We start from the raw sequence: 17,407 nt of genomic DNA, 5'->3' as shown, positions 1-17,407 counted from the left end.
CACTGTGTAAAACATAAAAAAAGTGAGAATCTGTTAATCCTATTTGACACATATTCAATTGATAGTATCATGATGGAATAATTAAAGGATCTATAGCATCATGCACTGTAAAATTAGCTGTAATGTGAACATGTTTTGTAGTACTTTGGCGAAAATGGAGCAATTTGGCAGTGAAATCCCACATATGGAAAGTAGTTGCAATGTTTTATCATTTCAACCCTGCACCGTCTTACCTAAGAAGGCATCCACTAGACAGCTAACGCCCCTCATGGCCCTGAAGAAGATCTGGGGTAGCTGTTTCAAACACGGATGCAGCACCACTTCATGAGGGATACCACTGGAGTTAAGAAACTGTTCCTGAAACTTTGGAGTGGTGCTCACTATCGCAGGGTTGCTCAGATCCACTGGGTTGCTAGAAACAAACAGAAAGAGGCAAATTCATGGATTAAGCAAAAAGCTTGCAGACCCAGCGAAAGTTTTTCTGGCTATACCTGATGTTTGATTCTGCTGTGGCTTGGAAAGAATGGCATCAGTTTTAAGATATTTAATATTGCCAGCAGTGAGATGATGGCAGAGCTGTATCCTGATGATGTAACTAACCACAAAAGAAAAACGTGATGACTCAATGACTCGCGATGATTCAAACTTTGGATGTTTTGGATCAGTTTTGGAGGATGACAGATGGAAGGAAAGAAGGATGAGGGAAAGCATGAGCGAATCGACACAAGAAAGAAAGAAGGGTGGATGATATCATACAAAACATCAGCAGCCATGGAATTAGTGTTAGATTTTTTTACAGACAGGAAGTGGAGTACATTGAGAAGAGAAATATTTGATAATAAGAGGTTGATATGATGTACTTCATCAGTTTCAGCATGTGCTACAAATTGTTTGTCCCTTTTAACACATGACAAAAATCATCTGTGCCCATTAGAGTTAGCTTGAATGGGGAAAGAACATCCCTTTTAAGGCTAGAACCCAGGAAAAGGAGGGTGTATGCACCTCAGCATGTGGAGAAAGCGGTACCACGTCTGTGCCACACAGTCATTGTCCATCTCTAAAGGAATCAGGTTGGCATCTTCGTCAGGAACTTTGAAAGGTGGGAAGGATGGTCCGTGGGTAAAGCGCAAAAGCCTGGATTGAAGAAGTGAGACAAAGACATACAGATAATCACACTCAGAGAATGCAAGCACTTATCCTATTACTTTTTATGACAACCACCAATATATTTCCAACTTCACAGGCCACTACTGTCTAGGTCAAACTTAGCTTTGCCTCTCCCATCTGCGGAGACAGGAGTTGAACAGGTTAGGCAAGCCAAGACACCAACTATCTCAACTCTAATCAAACAACATAACAAGACTTCAAACATAAACAAAACGTACTTTCAGTGACAGACTGTATGAAGGCCACATGAAGTTGATGCCTTTCTAACCTGGAGGTCAAGGCACAGGCCACTCTGCTCCACTGCTCCACCACTGGAGGGTGGTGTCTCCAGTTGGCCAGCATCTCCCTTGCTGTCTTCCAATATGGTGGCGTGGGAAAGCAGCGCGCACAAGCCAGTAGCCACACCTCAAACAGCACTGCCATCAATTTTTCTGCCAGTTTCTCTGCCACCCCAACTGACAGAGCAGAAAACATTATGGGATTATTGATAGTAGTAATCAAAATTATTAACTAAGTCAATACAGCGAGGAGTTCTGTGGCACAGGACGAGGCATACCTCCAACCGTGGGTGGGGCAAGTAATGTATCGTTGATGCGAAGCAGGAAGAGCAGCAGCACCTCCCAGGTTTCCCTCACCATGGAAACAGACTCGCGTGCCAATTTCTGGACCGCAGTCAGAACTTGCTGGCAAAGCCTGATGTGGTTCAGACTGTGCTGTTCAGGCCTGGAGGGAGACACGGAGTGTTTGCAATGAGGGGATACGGAGGAAACCAGAGACAGAAAAGCAATCAGAGAGAAAGTTTAGAGAAAACAGGAGGCACAACAAGTGACATTAGTGGTCAGAGAAATATGCAGGATGACTGTTAGCAACAAAAACAAGTGTATACAATATACATACAAGTATACATTTAAATTTACATACCTTGGTACAAAGACATTGTAGAGATGTTTGAGGATGGTCTGGACGTACATATTGGGCTCCTTGACCACCGGCTGAGGCATCGAGTCCCTGGGCGACACCAGGGCCATCATCCAGTCTGTATACACATCCACGCACAGCTTGACTGTGTCCCCCTCTAGGGGGAGGGTGAGGCCATAACACAGCACCTCCATGGTCCATTTCACCTAGAAACCGAACCATTTTCATTCATCAGCGTCAATGGTTTTGAAATTGTGAGTTCCTGATTTATTTTGTGGCATTTTGCTATGTAGCATATTGCTGTTGATGAGTCATGTGTCCCACTGCACATGACACACAGAGAATGACAGCCTTCAAAACAAATTTCAATAGTGTCATATTCTGCAAGTGCTGCCATTGTTTTCATGTAATACTGTACTTTGTGTCTGTCAGCATAATGTCATGTGAGTAGCCATAAGCAGTCTAGCACATCTGATTTAGTGTCTCATAACAAGGAAAGCCAAAGGTTAAGGGTAAGAGGATGATGGCAATGACAATAAAACGGCTCTCTTGGCCATGTTTTTTAGTTTCCTTCTGAATCAAAAACAGACCAGATATTCAAAGCCAGCCTTCATTAAAAGTCTGCATGACAGCTCTTTGTTGACAGTCTCCTGCAACATTCTGTATAATTTCCTACAGTGTATTGTATTAGACAGGGGAGTCAGTGTGGATCACTAGTGGCAGGAGGGTTTATCCAAGCTTTATCCACATCCTGAAGAGAAGTTCAGGGCACAGCGGAACTTCACATGCATGGTGCACCTGAGAAAAGTTGCTGAAATTTATCTAACTCAACGCAGCTCTTCTCACATCCCTTCCTGACACTTGCTGTCATATCATTAATTGAAACTCCTGGCTCACTGTGAGCTCTGTGGTTCACTTGCTCTCAACTGTGTGTTTTATGTCAGCACAAGGCAGGCTTTTTTGACAGGTGGGGCATACAAACAAAAGGATTAGAAATTGATTTTGAAAGCTGATAGCAAACACCACCGGAATCAGGCTTGGTTCTGTTCCTACAGAAAGGCTCGGGAAATCCCTGTTATTGATCAATGTTATTGATCACTGAATATAAAAAGTGTCTTAGAGGTTCTAACATCAAGAAATAGCCATTAACAAAGCACTTTTCTTGCAAAATCCACATACAACAAAAAGAGAAAATAATCATACACAGAGAGAACCAAACTGTGTTCATTTTCATTAACATGTAAGGTGAAGTGAAGGGGGAACTGTATGAACTGCATTAAGTGTGGGCTGGAGTGTTCTGTTTCGGGCCTAAGCCTCCTGCAGAGATAGGAGAAGCTATGTCTGTAGCACTTCATTAGTCACGCCTATGCTGAAGTAGCATAACCAAAGATACTACTAAAACATATGACTGCACATAAATGGAGAGCAAGAGGGGGAAAAAGATCTCGTGAAATAAAAAATGTAACTCTTTAACCCCAATGTCAAGTGTTACAGCTAGTAAATCACTGTCTACATAGGCACTATCATACCTACAGTGAAATATGGCAGTGGTAGCATTATGCCATGATTTTAGTGGCAGGAACTGGGGAACAGGTAAGCATTATGGGAATGATATTTACAAAGTCAAATATACACAGGTCCATTTATAAATAATGCTCCACAATGCATGTAGCCTTATGACATAATGACACAAAGAACAAATCCAACATATCACTTGTCTTTTTCCCAAAGTTGTCCAGAATCCTAGTTAGAAACATGATTTAAAGAAAAGTTTAACTGCATGTAAAGAACTTAGGTGTAGTGTATAGAAGAAAGCATAGGAGAAACTGGAAGAATCTGATTTTATACATTTGCACATATTTCTCATGTATTTTACTTTGTTGTTACTGGTTAATGTTTTTACACCTTAAAAAATGCAATGTTCCCTAAAATGAAATGAAGGAGGGGATGCAAACGGATATATAAGTCTCCGAGCAGTGGAATTGCTTTGGACCATATCTACAATGATTGTCATAGCCATGACACAGACACACTATCTGTATGTAAAACAGAGGTGCCTTCTGAACGCAGTGGGCGTGAGCCACTGTATTTCTGGCTTCTTATATGTTAATAGTATCTAGTCTTTGAAGCTAACATATGGCACTTAAGACAACACCAGTGATGATGAGGCTGTGACTCTAAGTTGACTACTGCTTAAATTGCAGCATGTCACATCAAACAATGATCGTGAGGAGTAAAAAGAATTTGAGGTCACTGTGGTGACACGAAGCAAATGATTTGCATCGCATTCAAAAAAACTGATATTAGTATCTTAACCCCAATTGCAGAGATCCAATGTCTTGAGTTTTTAGTAATTCAACCATTGCACTGTACAACAGTGTGGACCTCTTTCTCACCTCCTTATCTGTCTTGAGGATGTTCTCTGTGGCGACAGGGCTTACAGCCGTGCCAAGAGGCTTGACCACAGCATTTGCCACCTCCGTGCCCACAGTGGTGGGATAGGTGTGCAGCACACTGAGGTGGCCCTGGTCACTCTGCACCACCAACTGCAGCGATCGCCACTCGGAGTACATGCTGCTGATGTCTACTGCACTCTACTCACACCTCCTGCCTCCACCTGCAGACATACAAATCCAGGAGTCAACTTAATATGGCAAGGATAGGTCACTTGGCTAATATCTAGCCCCAACAGTTCTGCCCTTTATTGTAGCAATATTTCTGCCAAAGCTGTCAATATGTAACCCTGCAAACATACACACCACTTACTGAACGAGAATCTTTTTGATAATCGAGTTGATCTTGACGTCTTTTAAAAGGCCCGTTCAACTTTTACTTGTTTAACTGGTTTACTCTTGTCTAACGTATCTAACGTTGATGTATTTTGGTGGAAGGAGAATGCGGGATTAAAAGGCATAACTTTAGCAACGACAAAGGATTAAATTATGTTAAAACTATTGTCATCTGGTGCACTGCATGCGCAGCGAAACAAATGTTCATTGATTTAGCAACCGAATGACAGCGAACAGGTTCAAACAGCAATTTTTTAATGTCGTCGCTAATGTTACGTTTTCTCCTTCCAGAGAAAAGTAAAAGTATCAAAGATACATTACGTTACATAGCATATGATAGCTAAATATTATACCAACTGTTTTTTATGCCCTGTAATCTAAAACGAAGTCAAAGAATCAAACATACCAACCATTTGTATCCTAAACCCTGGGTCGGTAACAAGCCAAGGAATCACAACCAGGAAACGGTTCTGAAAATCATTAGCTTGCTAGCGTTAGCCAGCAGTGACATCAAAACATCTTGCTAATCCTGCTGATGACATCGGCTGGAGTTAGCTGCTGGGTGGCTTCTGTGTAACAAAACTGTCTCTCTGAATACGACAAGTAACGGCCGATAAGGAAAACTGGCGGTTCTGTATGCTAACTTGCCAGTTATCTCAAACTACGTTGTAGCTGATCCGACGCTGCTAGCTAGCTTAGCTAATGTTCGCTGCGTTAGCTCGTTCGTTGACATTAGCTGCGCTGGCTGTCATTTGTGCTAGCTACCGAACTTTGCACAGACGCTAACGTTTGCTCGCTAGCTAAATAACTAGGGAGTTTTCCATTTACCTGAACCAACTGGAAATGTTGTCATAACAGGGCTCTGAAACTCGCAGTTTCTGCTTTCTATGTTTCCTGGTCTAGACCATAACAGCCTCCATCTTCGCAATGTCAAGGCTTGGATATTGCAGCTTGATGGGCTAACGGGAAACAGGATCCGTGGATTGACGCCCCCTACTGTGTTGGTACAGAAACTGCATCAGACCTGATGCTGCCTTCAGGCGTTCCTGGTGAACTCCCACCGCCCGTAATCCTTTTTGGCGTGTAAGCAAGCGCCCTCTGTCAAATTAAAAAACAGTGCTCAAATAAAGCTACTGCTTTGCTACACAATTCATCGAAAAAAATACTCTTGATCGGCTCTAATTAATGATATGTTTTCAACTGTGAAAGGTTTATGTGATGTTCACGGGCTCTGATACAGTCAAAGCAATTCATGACAATGCATTGCATGAATTGCCAAAAAATGACAAAATGTATTCATTTTGAAAAATTAGATTAAAGAATAAATGTAAAACGTATCAACAATAGTATGATACCCCGATCCACTTTGGATGAATTAGGAGCTAGAAATAGTTCCTTCCTTTCAGGCGTATTTCTGTGTTCACTTACTGATTATAAACAAAATGTCAACATTAATGCAACCTGTTCACTTCACTGGATAGCTTGTGATATTGAGTTATTAAATCCAAGTTAAACATGAATGCACAAAGCTTTCAACACCTAATCACTGACAAATGGATTGATTTATAAAATAGAGTTACCCCAACTGGTGATTTAACTGTCAGCTCTTTAGCTGTCAGCCTCTATTGTATAGTTGTATGCTATTATGCTAAAAGTTTAAAGGATATGAAAACCATACAAACATCATTATCTTGCTATGCAGTTGCTGAGCTATTAACCTAAAAACACTTATTAAGCCATCTATTTTGTACTGAACTTGAGTTTGAAAGGAATGGGAATCTAAAGTGCTGATGCTTTAATGCTGAGCTGAGGGAAATTAGTGGCAGCACAACATCACAACACTATGTGTAAAAAGGTTGGTCAGGCCTATGAGAGTTTCTGCATATTTTTTTAGGCTGTTTGTGAAGGATTGCTGCAGGCTAATATGACAATATATGCCTTTTGTCTACCTGTAGCTAAGATAGCAGTTTTACACAGCAATTCTGGATGATATTACAGGGAATCTTGCAGATCAATGAGCAGGTCTGCTTAACGGCATTATTAGATTTACAGGACTTATACAGTGTGATGAAGTACGTGCCAGGCATTTCATTCCCTGGCCAAAAAACATACACTCCTATATGAATATTCTGGTCTTTCAAATTGAATCTCTAGAGAATGCCCTTGCTTAAGGACAGTTCCACATGTGAACAGCAGGAACTTGGAACTGAACCACTAACCCTACCTACAGCTAATGCCCGACACCCTCGACCACCTGAGCTACAGCCACCCGCATATTGAAAACTTTATCCATACTACTCACACCTTGATAGAGGATATGTTAAACACGAATGCTAATTTGCATTTGACCCAGTATTCATGCCTATGGGTTAAAATTCTTGCAATTAAAATTCTGTATTTAATATTTTAATCTTGATTAATAATACACCAGCTGACAGTTGAAAGCTCTTTCTTTAACCTGCAGGGGGAAGTCTTGATACATGAAAGTTGTCTTTTTAGTCACTCAGTAGTCTAATAAACCAAAAACAGAGTTTTTCATAGAAACTAGCAGTGACTATTATTTTTCTGGATGAATGTAGAACCTTTAAGGTACAGTTCTAGCATGCAGTGATTTAAGTAAAGGGCCCCTCACTTCATTGATTCAGCATTGCAATTGCAAAAATTTGGGGACTTGCAAGCGACAGAAAAAGAGTGGATGCTATTCAATTGATGAGCTCTTAACCTCAAAATCAGTGATTAAGACATCTATTTTTAGTATTGCATTCGCAGAAAGTCTTGCAAGAGACAGATTTGCAAAAAGAATGGCCCGAATCAAAGCAGCTGAGGCCAAGATAGACTGAAGTTTTATCCTTATTCCTTGAACTCTGCTGGATCCTACACTTCCCAGTGTCTGTCATTAGACCCCCAACAGTTTTCACTGGCTGAGTAGTGCTCCTCATGTCTCCTTAAGTGGCTTTGACATGTGCCCCTTTAAAAAAGGCTAATCATCAGAATATTTGGCCATAATCTCATTCCATGATGCTCAATTGTCCTATAATAGAAAATACAATTAGTATAAACAAAATTATTAAAGGACTTTATTGCAAGCTCATGTTAAATTTCAAAAGTGGTCAACAAACATGAAACAATACAATTGCTCTGAGAGGATGACAGTGTAAGATCAGCTATAAGCCTGTAAGGATCCTTTCAGTAGGGGGCAGCAGAGACTGGCTTAAAAGGATATCAGTCTTAAAATGTAAACAGCATGTTTGCAAGTATTGTATGCTATTAACTCTTACAATGACATGAATTTGATTAATAAATATGAATGATGGATCTATGTCCAATACAAGATTACTCTCAGTTACACACATCTGTATCATATGCAGCATCTCCGTAGTTTCAGGGCATGTGGCCGGTCTGTTCGTGATTTCATGAAAGTTCAAAGCAATCCTGAGGATCCTGTTATTAGGGACCACATTCTAACGTTCCTTTGCTGCACTCCAGTGTGCACACACAAGTATCAGGCATGTGCTGAAAGAGAAGCCATTTAAGTACAAATTGTAAGTATTCATTATAAATGTTAATCAGATATTCTCAGTGTTAGCAGGATTTGAAAAAAATGATGATGTGGGTTTGAGGTCCACATATGGTGCAAAGCCTTTCTCCAAAACAAGCCACATAAAACATTCAACATTCCAAGCATGGCCTGCTTTCTATCTGCAAAACAGACCTAACAAATATCATTATCTTATGCTTGTATCTTTAAACTGAAGCATTTTATTTACTACAGGGGTAAACCAGAGGGGGACGAAAGCAAATAGTCCTCTGTGCTACAGATTGCAGCAGTCAACATGTGGCCACATTGTCCCAGACCACTCTTAAGTGTCTATGGCTTCCACATGAGTGCTCAGTAGGCCAAAGCACACAGCTCTCCTGGATGATATCCACAGAGGGGAAAGGCTGGGAAAAGAATTATGGATGAAAGTCAGCATTTTTCTTGCCATCGTCCCTCCTTGTTTGGTAAGGTGCACTTGCAGTTCAGAGGTGCTACGACTGGTGGCCGTATGCTAATGCATCTGAAGAGCAGAGGGAGAAAACAGCAGTTGAGCCACTGACATTTGTACGGTTAAACACTTGGGAAAAAGTCAAAGTATTATGTTTTGAATTTCCTTGTATCAATGTGCACAACCATTAGACAACAAATGGAATTAATCTGGAGCCATTCATTCAGTCCGACAGACACATGTTTCAGTTCAAGGGTTTGTTCACTCACATAACAAAAACACATTTCTTACTTACTTCTAGTGGTAAGACTGGTAGACATGCACACATGTTTTATATGCATGGCTAGATGCTGCACCGCTTTGTGTAAGCAAAAAAAAAAAAAGGCTGTTTATCCTCCTTCCAGTGTTTAAACACTAAATTAGGGAAACTATTACTATAAACATGGAAGCAACAAACCCTTAAAATTCACTTCATGACGTGAAATGGCTGCATATCCTGTCACCACTCACCTGAATGAAACTGCGCCGTGCAACACAGCCCCTCTCCCCGCGCCGTCCGGTAGATGGGTGACACACACACTCTAGCCGACGGGGGGAGGTTTGTGAGGCGTGTTGACAGAGAGTTGGGCGGCAGATACAGGGAGGAGCGCTGGCCCTGGACAGATCTTTGCTGTCCCTCCCAGGTGAGCCAGTAGCCCCTCAGGCTGCCTACATTGACCTTCCAGTCAACCTGCACTGAGTCACTACCCACTGTGGTTAGCTGGAGGTCCGCCAGGGCGGGAGTCACTGGAAATGGAGACCATAGTCATATATTTTCACATTTCTATTTCTATAGGAAAGAAAGTAGAGGCTAAAAGAAACCAGAAATGCTTTAATGGAACTCGTACAGTAGAAAAATGCAACTATTTGATTGGCTCAAGCTCCCCTAACTGCTCAGAACTGTCTTCCGAGTAGTCAAACCTGAATGGAACTGCTAGTTATTATCTGACATTTAAGACCCACAAAGAACCAGGCTGAGTAGGCTTAGGATTAGCATGCAGTAAATGGATCCTTGATCACCAAGTTTGACTGCTTTTTCTTCATGTTACTCACCTTCCTGAGTACACGCTTTGACAGACACGGCCTTCTCCGTGCCTGAGGTGTGCCGGGCGCCAACGGTGACCAAGTAGGTGGTATCTGGTTGGAGGTCTCTGAGGATTGTGGAGTTTTGGGTTCGGTCCACTGTGGCAGTGTGGAGCTTGCCACGGGGCAAGGCGGAGTACTCGATGTAGTAATTTGTGACCGTCTCTGGCTGCAGAGGGCCCCAACTCACCCGTACGCTGGTTTCCCCCGACTCGGAGACCGTTATCACAGCTGGGCTCATCACCTCTGGTGTGTGGAGAGACAAAATAACCCCCGTCAGTAAAAGATAGGATTAAATAAAGAAATATTTAGTTTGGTTTAAACTGAGATCTTCCCATTTTACCGTAATTAGTGCAATTTTTTATTGGGAATTTTAGGGGAAAAATTTGGACCCGTAAAATGAAATGTTACCTTACAAAATGTCAAGTAATAAGGAATAACGCCAGAGCCCAAGGTGACATTTTCAAATTGTTAGTAAAACAGTTCAAAACTACAAAATATTAAATTTACAATAAAAAACTACAGATAAAAGCAGTGCATTCTGAAATCTGAGAGGCTACAACTGGTGAATGTTTGCCTTTTTCCACTATAACTAACGCAATGAAAAAATTTAGACTTAGTAGCAAAGTAAGCACACATTTATGGGTTTTGACACAATGTGTCAATAGGATGTAACCCAACCTGGCTTTGTTGTGAAGGTGACAGAGAGCGTGTTAAACGACTGCTCATTGGACTCTGGGGTCAGTGTGGCGGTGTAGGTGGTGTCAGGCTTCAGGCCTGTTAGCCTGGCAGTGCTGGAATCCGCAGACTGGATTAGTCTCTGGTACTGACTGCCGCTCGTGCTCGGACTGGTCCCAGTTCCCCCTCCTCCACCACCTCCTGCTCCTCCTGTCGGAAGCGGAGCGAAGCGGACCTCATAGAAGCCCGTCAAACCGGACAGAATGGGTCGCCACTGGAGCGTGGCAGAGTTAGTGGAGATGTCACGGACGTGGATTCGCTCAGCTCGGATAATCTCTGTTGGAGGCAGGACAAAGATGAATGAAGTTAGCGTGTGCACACGGGTCTGTCAGGATATAGGGACAAGTTTTAATTCTGCAAAGACACGGAGAAAGGATGTTGACAGGGAAGAGGATCAGTCAGAGAGCTAAAAATGCCTCGGCTTCAGACAGCCACCCACGTAGACAGCCAGACTTGGGTTTCTGGATGCATTCATAACCCTTGCAAGAAGACAACTTGAAATAGCCAACCCAGAGAGGCCCTGCAACAAATTAACAAATGCCACAGAGGCATTGATATCTGTGATAGAACCCTTTAGATCTTCTGCATAGACTGGTGCATTGCTCCTGTTGTACACAAGCCTTATTTATATTATGCACCATGTCTTACAGCTGCAGTATATACTGTAGAATTGCTGAGGTGTCCCTTGTGAGTGCTATGGCAGTTACTTAATCTGGCTGGAGAAGCGACCGACCTCCCCCAGTCTATATAAATATATGTATGTATCATGTCTGGCATAGTGTTGAAGGATGCAGAAAGCAAAGTTGAATCATTAATCCATTAATAGATCGTCCTATCTCATTACAGTAACTCTTACACACACGCACTCTCAGTGTCCTGGCTTCCTATTTAGTCTTGCTGTCTTCAAGAGCATGTGTGGAATTAGGGAGAAGCACAGCGGCATGTAATGCAGCTGTGTATGAGTGGCAGGCAACTAGTGTGAGCGTAGCTGTTGAGGGTGCTTCTGCCACTGTAACACAAGCTTTTATAGGGACTATTTCTTTAGTAAAAAAGTTGTTCCACTGATTGATTATACAGAGTAAAGAGGACATTGTTTCTGGAAAGATAAGTTGCTGTTAAATTGAAATGTAATTTTTCAAATCTTCTTAGAGGAATCCGAGAAATGACTGTTTGACATTGGATGACCATGGGATGACCTGGAATTACGTTGACCATAACGGCATGCAGACTCTATCATTTGGAGAGGTGAGCTAATGTAGTATGGAGTCTGGAGTTTGCCACCTGCACAATTATACAATTTTGCAGTGTTTAAGTATAATTTTAATAGCAGTAGTGCATTTTTCTGGCCACCTGGGGGCACAACATTGACATATCACCTTGTAGCCTGAACTTGTTGTAGCTGGTGTGTTTGCATGCAGCTGCCTATTTACACATCAACATTATCATTCATTTGGAGTCATGACTCTATGCAACCGGTGGATTACCAGACCTTAAAGGTGCAGGAGGCAGTTCTGGATAAAGATAGGTGATTGTTGAGTCATTCCCTGGCCCTCGCTTGGGTTGACCAAAGGACCCAAAGCAACCTGGGAGCGAGACTCGCCAATCAGCTGGCTCTGATTGGTTGTTTTTGTTCAGGCATGGTTGGTTCTTTCAAATGCCATTAGTAGCGTGTGGACGAGCCATATTTTTTCACAGTTTATCTGTCTCATGAATTGCTGTAGTGACAGTTTCAGCAAAAATTGGAAAAATCCATTTTTCAAAAAGTTGCAGACTGAACTTTTAAACGTCAATAATCACCAGTTATTCGAGGCTATACTCACCAATGATGGCATCCCGCAGGTCCTCAGTGATGATACTCATGTCATCGATATCCACAAAGTACAGGTGGTTTTCCACAGGTGGGCTTACCACTTGCCTCAACACCAGGTAGTTGCCATGCCCAGTGGAGACCACCAGCACAGCCACCCCTTCCTCCTGCAGCTCAGCCATTGGTCCAATCACATCACCAGGTTTCACCCCATCCGTCAACCACACCAGCACTCTCGGGAGCCCGGCCCGGGCCCCGTCCGCTGTTCCGGGTCTCAGCACCCGCTCCTTTGCCATTCTCAGCGCCTCCACTGTGTTGGTGTCTCCCCTGAGAGGTTTGGTGTTCCTCAAAGCCCCCTGGAGGCCACTTTGGGTGCTGTGGGCGTCAAAGCCAAACTCGAGGCGGGGTTGGGTGCCCACCTGCAGAAGTCCCACCCTCACCTGGTCCTCTCCCAGCGAGAAGGGGAGGAGGAGCTCAGACAGGAAGGTTAGCATGCGGGAGTGCTCGTAGGACGACACACTCCCTGAGGAATCCAGTAAGAAGAGGACGTCACCCTCGCAGCAGTTCAGCACTGCGGAGGAAGAATAAATCAATACAGTCATCAATATGCAAATCAGTTCACGCTGAATTTTGACGCTGATGTGGGATCTAAGTGCAGCTGCCTCTATGATTCCATTTTACTCCCACAACTTTTTTCTTCTGCTTCCCTCCCATGCTTCACTGACGCAAACACACACACACGCACGCACGCACACACGCACACACACACATTTGGAATCTCCCTCCCTTTCTCCATCCACCCTCATGGAACAACACAGTCACTTTTATAGGGGATATTGTCAACATGAAAGCAGCAGAGAGGCAGAAGCAAGTAAGAAACGAGCAATTACAGCGAAGATAAGAAGGAATCAAAACAAACAGCGGAACTACAAAACGATGGCGGCATTATGATAACTTCAGAAGTGGACGATGGATGAAAGGCGAGGTCACAAATGAGTGCCAGGAGTGACGGACAGGAGAAGGGAGAACAGTAGCCGCTGGGCATTAGCGGTAAAGGGAGAGGGAGTGGAGAAAAGAGGTGGGACAAGGGGGAATAAAAGGCGTTAAAAAGGGAGTGAGGCTGAGGAGGGTTTCGGGTGGGGGGGGGGTGTACTCTGGCAGTTCCAAGTGAGAGACGAAGAGGAATGTTGGATGGCCATATACAGAGCGGCGAGAGAGGAAGAAAAGGAGCAGCAGTAATAGAGACAGAATCTAAAAGCAATATTTAGTTGCAGATCATCAGACTGTGCAGTCATCCAAGAAAAAAACGCCCACTGTCACAATCTCAGAGCGAGGGTTAAAGAGAAGAGAAAAATAAATGTGTGAGAGACAGATATGGTGAGAGATGAAGACCTTAGATCGCCTCTAGATTACTCTGACTTCATATTACTGCAATTACAGCCACCGACTCTGACACATTGAAACCTGTGGAAACTCTTAGTTTCTTTAAATGCCATTTTTTAATATATATATTTGAACGTTGAACACACGAGATGAGGTGTTGATAAGACACGAAGGTGCTGAAAGCTGAGAAGGCAGCGAGGCGTGTATATACACACACACAGACCAAAGACGCGCACACACACAGACGTGCACACTCGCTGCCATTCTCTCCATCAGCCTAAAGAATTCCTTACATCTGTCTTGTTGTTTGGACTTTGGGCTCTGCATCACAGCCCCCCCACCTCTACCTTTGTGCAGGTATGTCTTTATCTAAAAACCATATGTTGACGTCTGGACTTATCTCGAGAGAGGACGTGTTTAAATGCAGCCCGCCACTATCGCACGCACAATAAATTGGAGTTATAGGCGGACTATTAGCGCTTGAGTGAGGTGGTGGTGGAAAAAATGAAGCATGAAACCTTAAGTGGCCCCAGAGAAACACTGCGGGAGCAGAGCAGGTCGTGCAACCTGCTGAACACATGGGTACATTATGAGTCTCACACTGACACATGCACAATCAAGCCCAGACAATGCAGGTTTTGTGGGCATGACTAAGAAGGCCTGCAGCACACAAGTTTATGTTGTGCTGCAGGCGATTAGAATTAGTTTTTTCCTTGAATATCATTCTTAATCCTTAGTTAGATTTCAATTACTCATAATTGCCTATAACTTGGGCAGCATGTTGCTTCTCTTTCTGTAAGCTCGTTATAGTTACACAAGGATGACAGTGATAACAGCAAGTGCATTTATAAAAAGCACAATAACTGTAAGCTGTGTGGGTTCAGTCTCACCAGGTCAAGTGACAGCATCTCACTCTCTCCTATGTTAACACGGTCATGAAGATCCGCTCTCACTGACAGACTGGGTGGTGTCGCCGCCACCAAGTTTAGCCTCTCAGACGCTGCATGGTCGCGAGCTTCACCGCAGGGTGCCAAGGCACCGCTGTGATAACGGCTGATAACATTTGTTTTGATGTGTTAGTGAACAAAACTGCTTATCTGGAGTCACAACTGTAGCTAGAGAGCGTAGTAATATCAAAAACATCTTGTAAACTCACTGAGGAGTGTCTCAGTGTAAGTCAACCAAGATTGTATTGTATATTGTAAACTTTACATTAGATCTGTAGATCTCACTTCTCTTTTCTTATTGCATTATCACTTAAATTATTAAAATAATAATTAAACTGTTTCTACTTCTCAGCTGATCAAAGGGCTGCTTTGTCCTTCCCTTGGAAACCACTTGAATGCCAAGCGATGTCATCAACAGACAATAATCTGGGAATTCAACCCTTCTTTTTTGGGTGTTCTATGGGGAGCACCTGAAGCCTTCTTTGGGACGCCTGGGTGGTCCCTGCGTGCTCCCCCCACCCCTCCAAGTTTGGGAACCACTGCCTCAGGCTGTGGGATTTCATCAACTCACAATTCAATACTTGGACTCATGCCATTTCACTGAGAACACTGGTGTAATATCAACCCCACCCGGAGCCCAGACAGTCCCTCCACCTTCTGCAGCATCAGTTTCTACAGGCAAAGTCGCTGCATCTCATATTATGTACATTTAAACTCAGGTTATATAAACTGGGAACAAGGGTGTGTAAAGACTGAGGAGATACTTGCTCTTTGTGGGAAGTTCTTAAATCAGCACAATATGATGTTAAAGTAAATACAGATATTAAGTGAATTTTATTGTAGCTTTTTTGCTTTCAGTCATGGCCTCCAAATCGATGGCACGTGTCTGTATTATAAGAAACATGGATTCCACTGGATCAGTGGTGTCCACATGCAGCTGCTGGAGCTTACCTCCTTCAGGTGCGGCGTTCTGTGCAGCCGACGGCCGCAGGAGCAGACACAACAGCATCCATGCCAAACACATGTGGCTCTCCATCACAATGGTTATGAGTTATTTCCTCCGAAGCAGTTGATAAGACAAATGTTATAGATTCTGGAGTCAACCATATATCCAGCACAGCCCGGAGGAGTGCACTCCCACTCAGTAAATCATAGTCAGGGGCATAAATTACATGAGTCACATCCAACCCGGCTTTTTATATCGCTTCTTCTCCTTCTTCTTCGTTGAACATGATCAGCCAGTCGGTCTCCGGAGAAGCTGGGATTTAAACTTCAGACACGCACAAAACTTCCGTCCGTGTGCGCAAAGTCTGGACGCTCCTCGTCAGTACGAACGCGTCTCGCCTGCGCTCAGGAGGCGACTATCAAGCAAGCGAGAAGTAAATGCAAGCTTTCCGGGCAAAACTTTCAAAATAAAACGTTCATTAAAAGGGTAATCTCAGAATGGGATGCCAAAATACACTCATGGACGGTCTCAGAGGGACTGACTAAGATTTTAAAACAGGTCTATTTATTGTAACGGATATCAAAAGATGGTTTGGTTAACTCACGGCTTTAGTAAGTGGAGGAATAAAACATTTAATGAGGTGGAGGCAATAAGAACTGCTTTATATACATCCCTTGTTTAAAACAGTGCATAATCATCTGTGTTATGTATACTATGTCAAAAATATATTTCTAAATACACACTTTAAAATGCCCAAAGGTTGAGGACCTTTAGTTTCTATTTTACATTCAGTTTTACTCACCACCGCACCGTGTACAGTGTGGCCTAACAAATGTGTTGACTTCATTTTCACATACAGCATTTGCATTCTTTTCTTTTTTCAGACCTGCATTATTTACATCCCTGTTTAGGATACTTGCTACCAATCTTCTTCCCAGCTTTCACTGGCGCATTGCTACATTTCCTCCACTGTTGCCACCTTAAGATCAGTGGAATGGTTTGAAACCATGGGCAAGAATGGGTATCCAGTCACCTGTTATGAGTGTGCATGTGCATCTTTAAGCACATACAAATAAACAAATAAAAGAAGCACCCACTGACAAAAACATTGCTCCACTGTTCTCAATCTGTATTGCAGTAGCAGTATAAAGCAGCATAAAACAAAAATACTCAATACTCAAATACCTCAAACTGAGTAAAAGTGACCTACTGAACACCACTGTGTACAGACTAAACCACCACTTTACCACGGCCATGGCTGATAAAAGTGTATTTTATTTTGAAGGTACAGGGGCTTTAACTTCCCTCTAACAACTCCTGTCTTGCTTGACACCGCTGGCTGTCTTGTGCACCTCACTCCTCCCTTCTCCCCTTTGGTTCCCCCAGTAACTCAGAATAGTAAATAGGGCTATGTTCACCATCCAGGCTTCAACACCTTGGACCTGAGCCACAATTAGATTTAAGACTTTACGTAACCTTATTAGTCGGGATATAAATGGGGAACCCACTAAAAACACACTTTACATCCTTGCTGGCAAGTCTTTGAAATGAGACACAGCAACTGGAAGTCATAGCTATTGCAAGGTCTAATGGGCTTTACAGAG

The 17,407-nt window shown here is 43.0% G+C and overlaps 2 protein-coding genes across 11 annotated transcripts in view; both read right to left on the bottom strand.

The window, feature by feature from the left end:
- LOC121613068 (ral GTPase-activating protein subunit beta-like) overlaps window positions 1-5,831 on the bottom strand; it is a 42,966-nt gene extending 37,135 nt beyond the window's left edge. For all 10 annotated transcript variants that reach the window (XR_006007168.1, XM_041946328.1, XM_041946331.1 and 7 more), the window contains exons 1-7: window positions 5,703-5,831; window positions 4,482-4,702; window positions 2,089-2,291; window positions 1,724-1,890; window positions 1,436-1,622; window positions 1,003-1,134; window positions 234-412 (exon numbers count right to left, since the gene is read on the bottom strand). Coding sequence is in view for 9 of the 10 variants with exons in the window: in XM_041946328.1 (XP_041802262.1) it covers window positions 234-412; window positions 1,003-1,134; window positions 1,436-1,622; window positions 1,724-1,890; window positions 2,089-2,291; window positions 4,482-4,658 (1,045 nt within the window). In the remaining variant the exon portion in view is untranslated. The remainder of the gene's footprint in view (window positions 1-233; window positions 413-1,002; window positions 1,135-1,435; window positions 1,623-1,723; window positions 1,891-2,088; window positions 2,292-4,481; window positions 4,703-5,702) is intronic.
- A 2,100-nt stretch (window positions 5,832-7,931) lies between these two features.
- Window positions 7,932-16,196, bottom strand: vwa1 (von Willebrand factor A domain containing 1). Its single transcript, XM_041946128.1, has 6 exons — window positions 15,809-16,196; window positions 12,541-13,098; window positions 10,664-10,996; window positions 9,953-10,228; window positions 9,371-9,646; window positions 7,932-8,932 (listed from the first exon to the last, which is right to left on the bottom strand). The coding sequence occupies exons 1-6, from the start codon at window positions 15,891-15,893 to the stop codon at window positions 8,904-8,906; spliced, it is 1,557 nt and encodes a 518-aa protein (XP_041802062.1). The 5' UTR covers window positions 15,894-16,196; the 3' UTR covers window positions 7,932-8,903.
- Between the last annotated feature and the right edge of the window lie 1,211 nt (window positions 16,197-17,407).

Source organism: Chelmon rostratus, chromosome 10 (genome assembly GCF_017976325.1).
Source record: "Chelmon rostratus isolate fCheRos1 chromosome 10, fCheRos1.pri, whole genome shotgun sequence".
Taxonomy (NCBI): domain Eukaryota; kingdom Metazoa; phylum Chordata; class Actinopteri; order Chaetodontiformes; family Chaetodontidae; genus Chelmon; species Chelmon rostratus.
This window is presented reverse-complemented; position numbering and strand designations above follow the sequence as displayed.

Coding starts and splice junctions, on each gene's coding strand:
- vwa1 (XM_041946128.1), bottom strand. CDS start 15,893: ATGGAGAGCCACATGTGTTTGGCATGGATGCTGTTGTGTCTGCTCCTG. Junction 10,229..10,663: donor CACCTTCACAACAAAGCCAG/GTTGGGTTACAT, acceptor TCCACACACCAG/AGGTGATGAGCCCAGCTGTG. Junction 8,933..9,370: donor CACGGCGCAGTTTCATTCAG/GTGAGTGGTGAC, acceptor TCTGCTCTTCAG/ATGCATTAGCATACGGCCAC.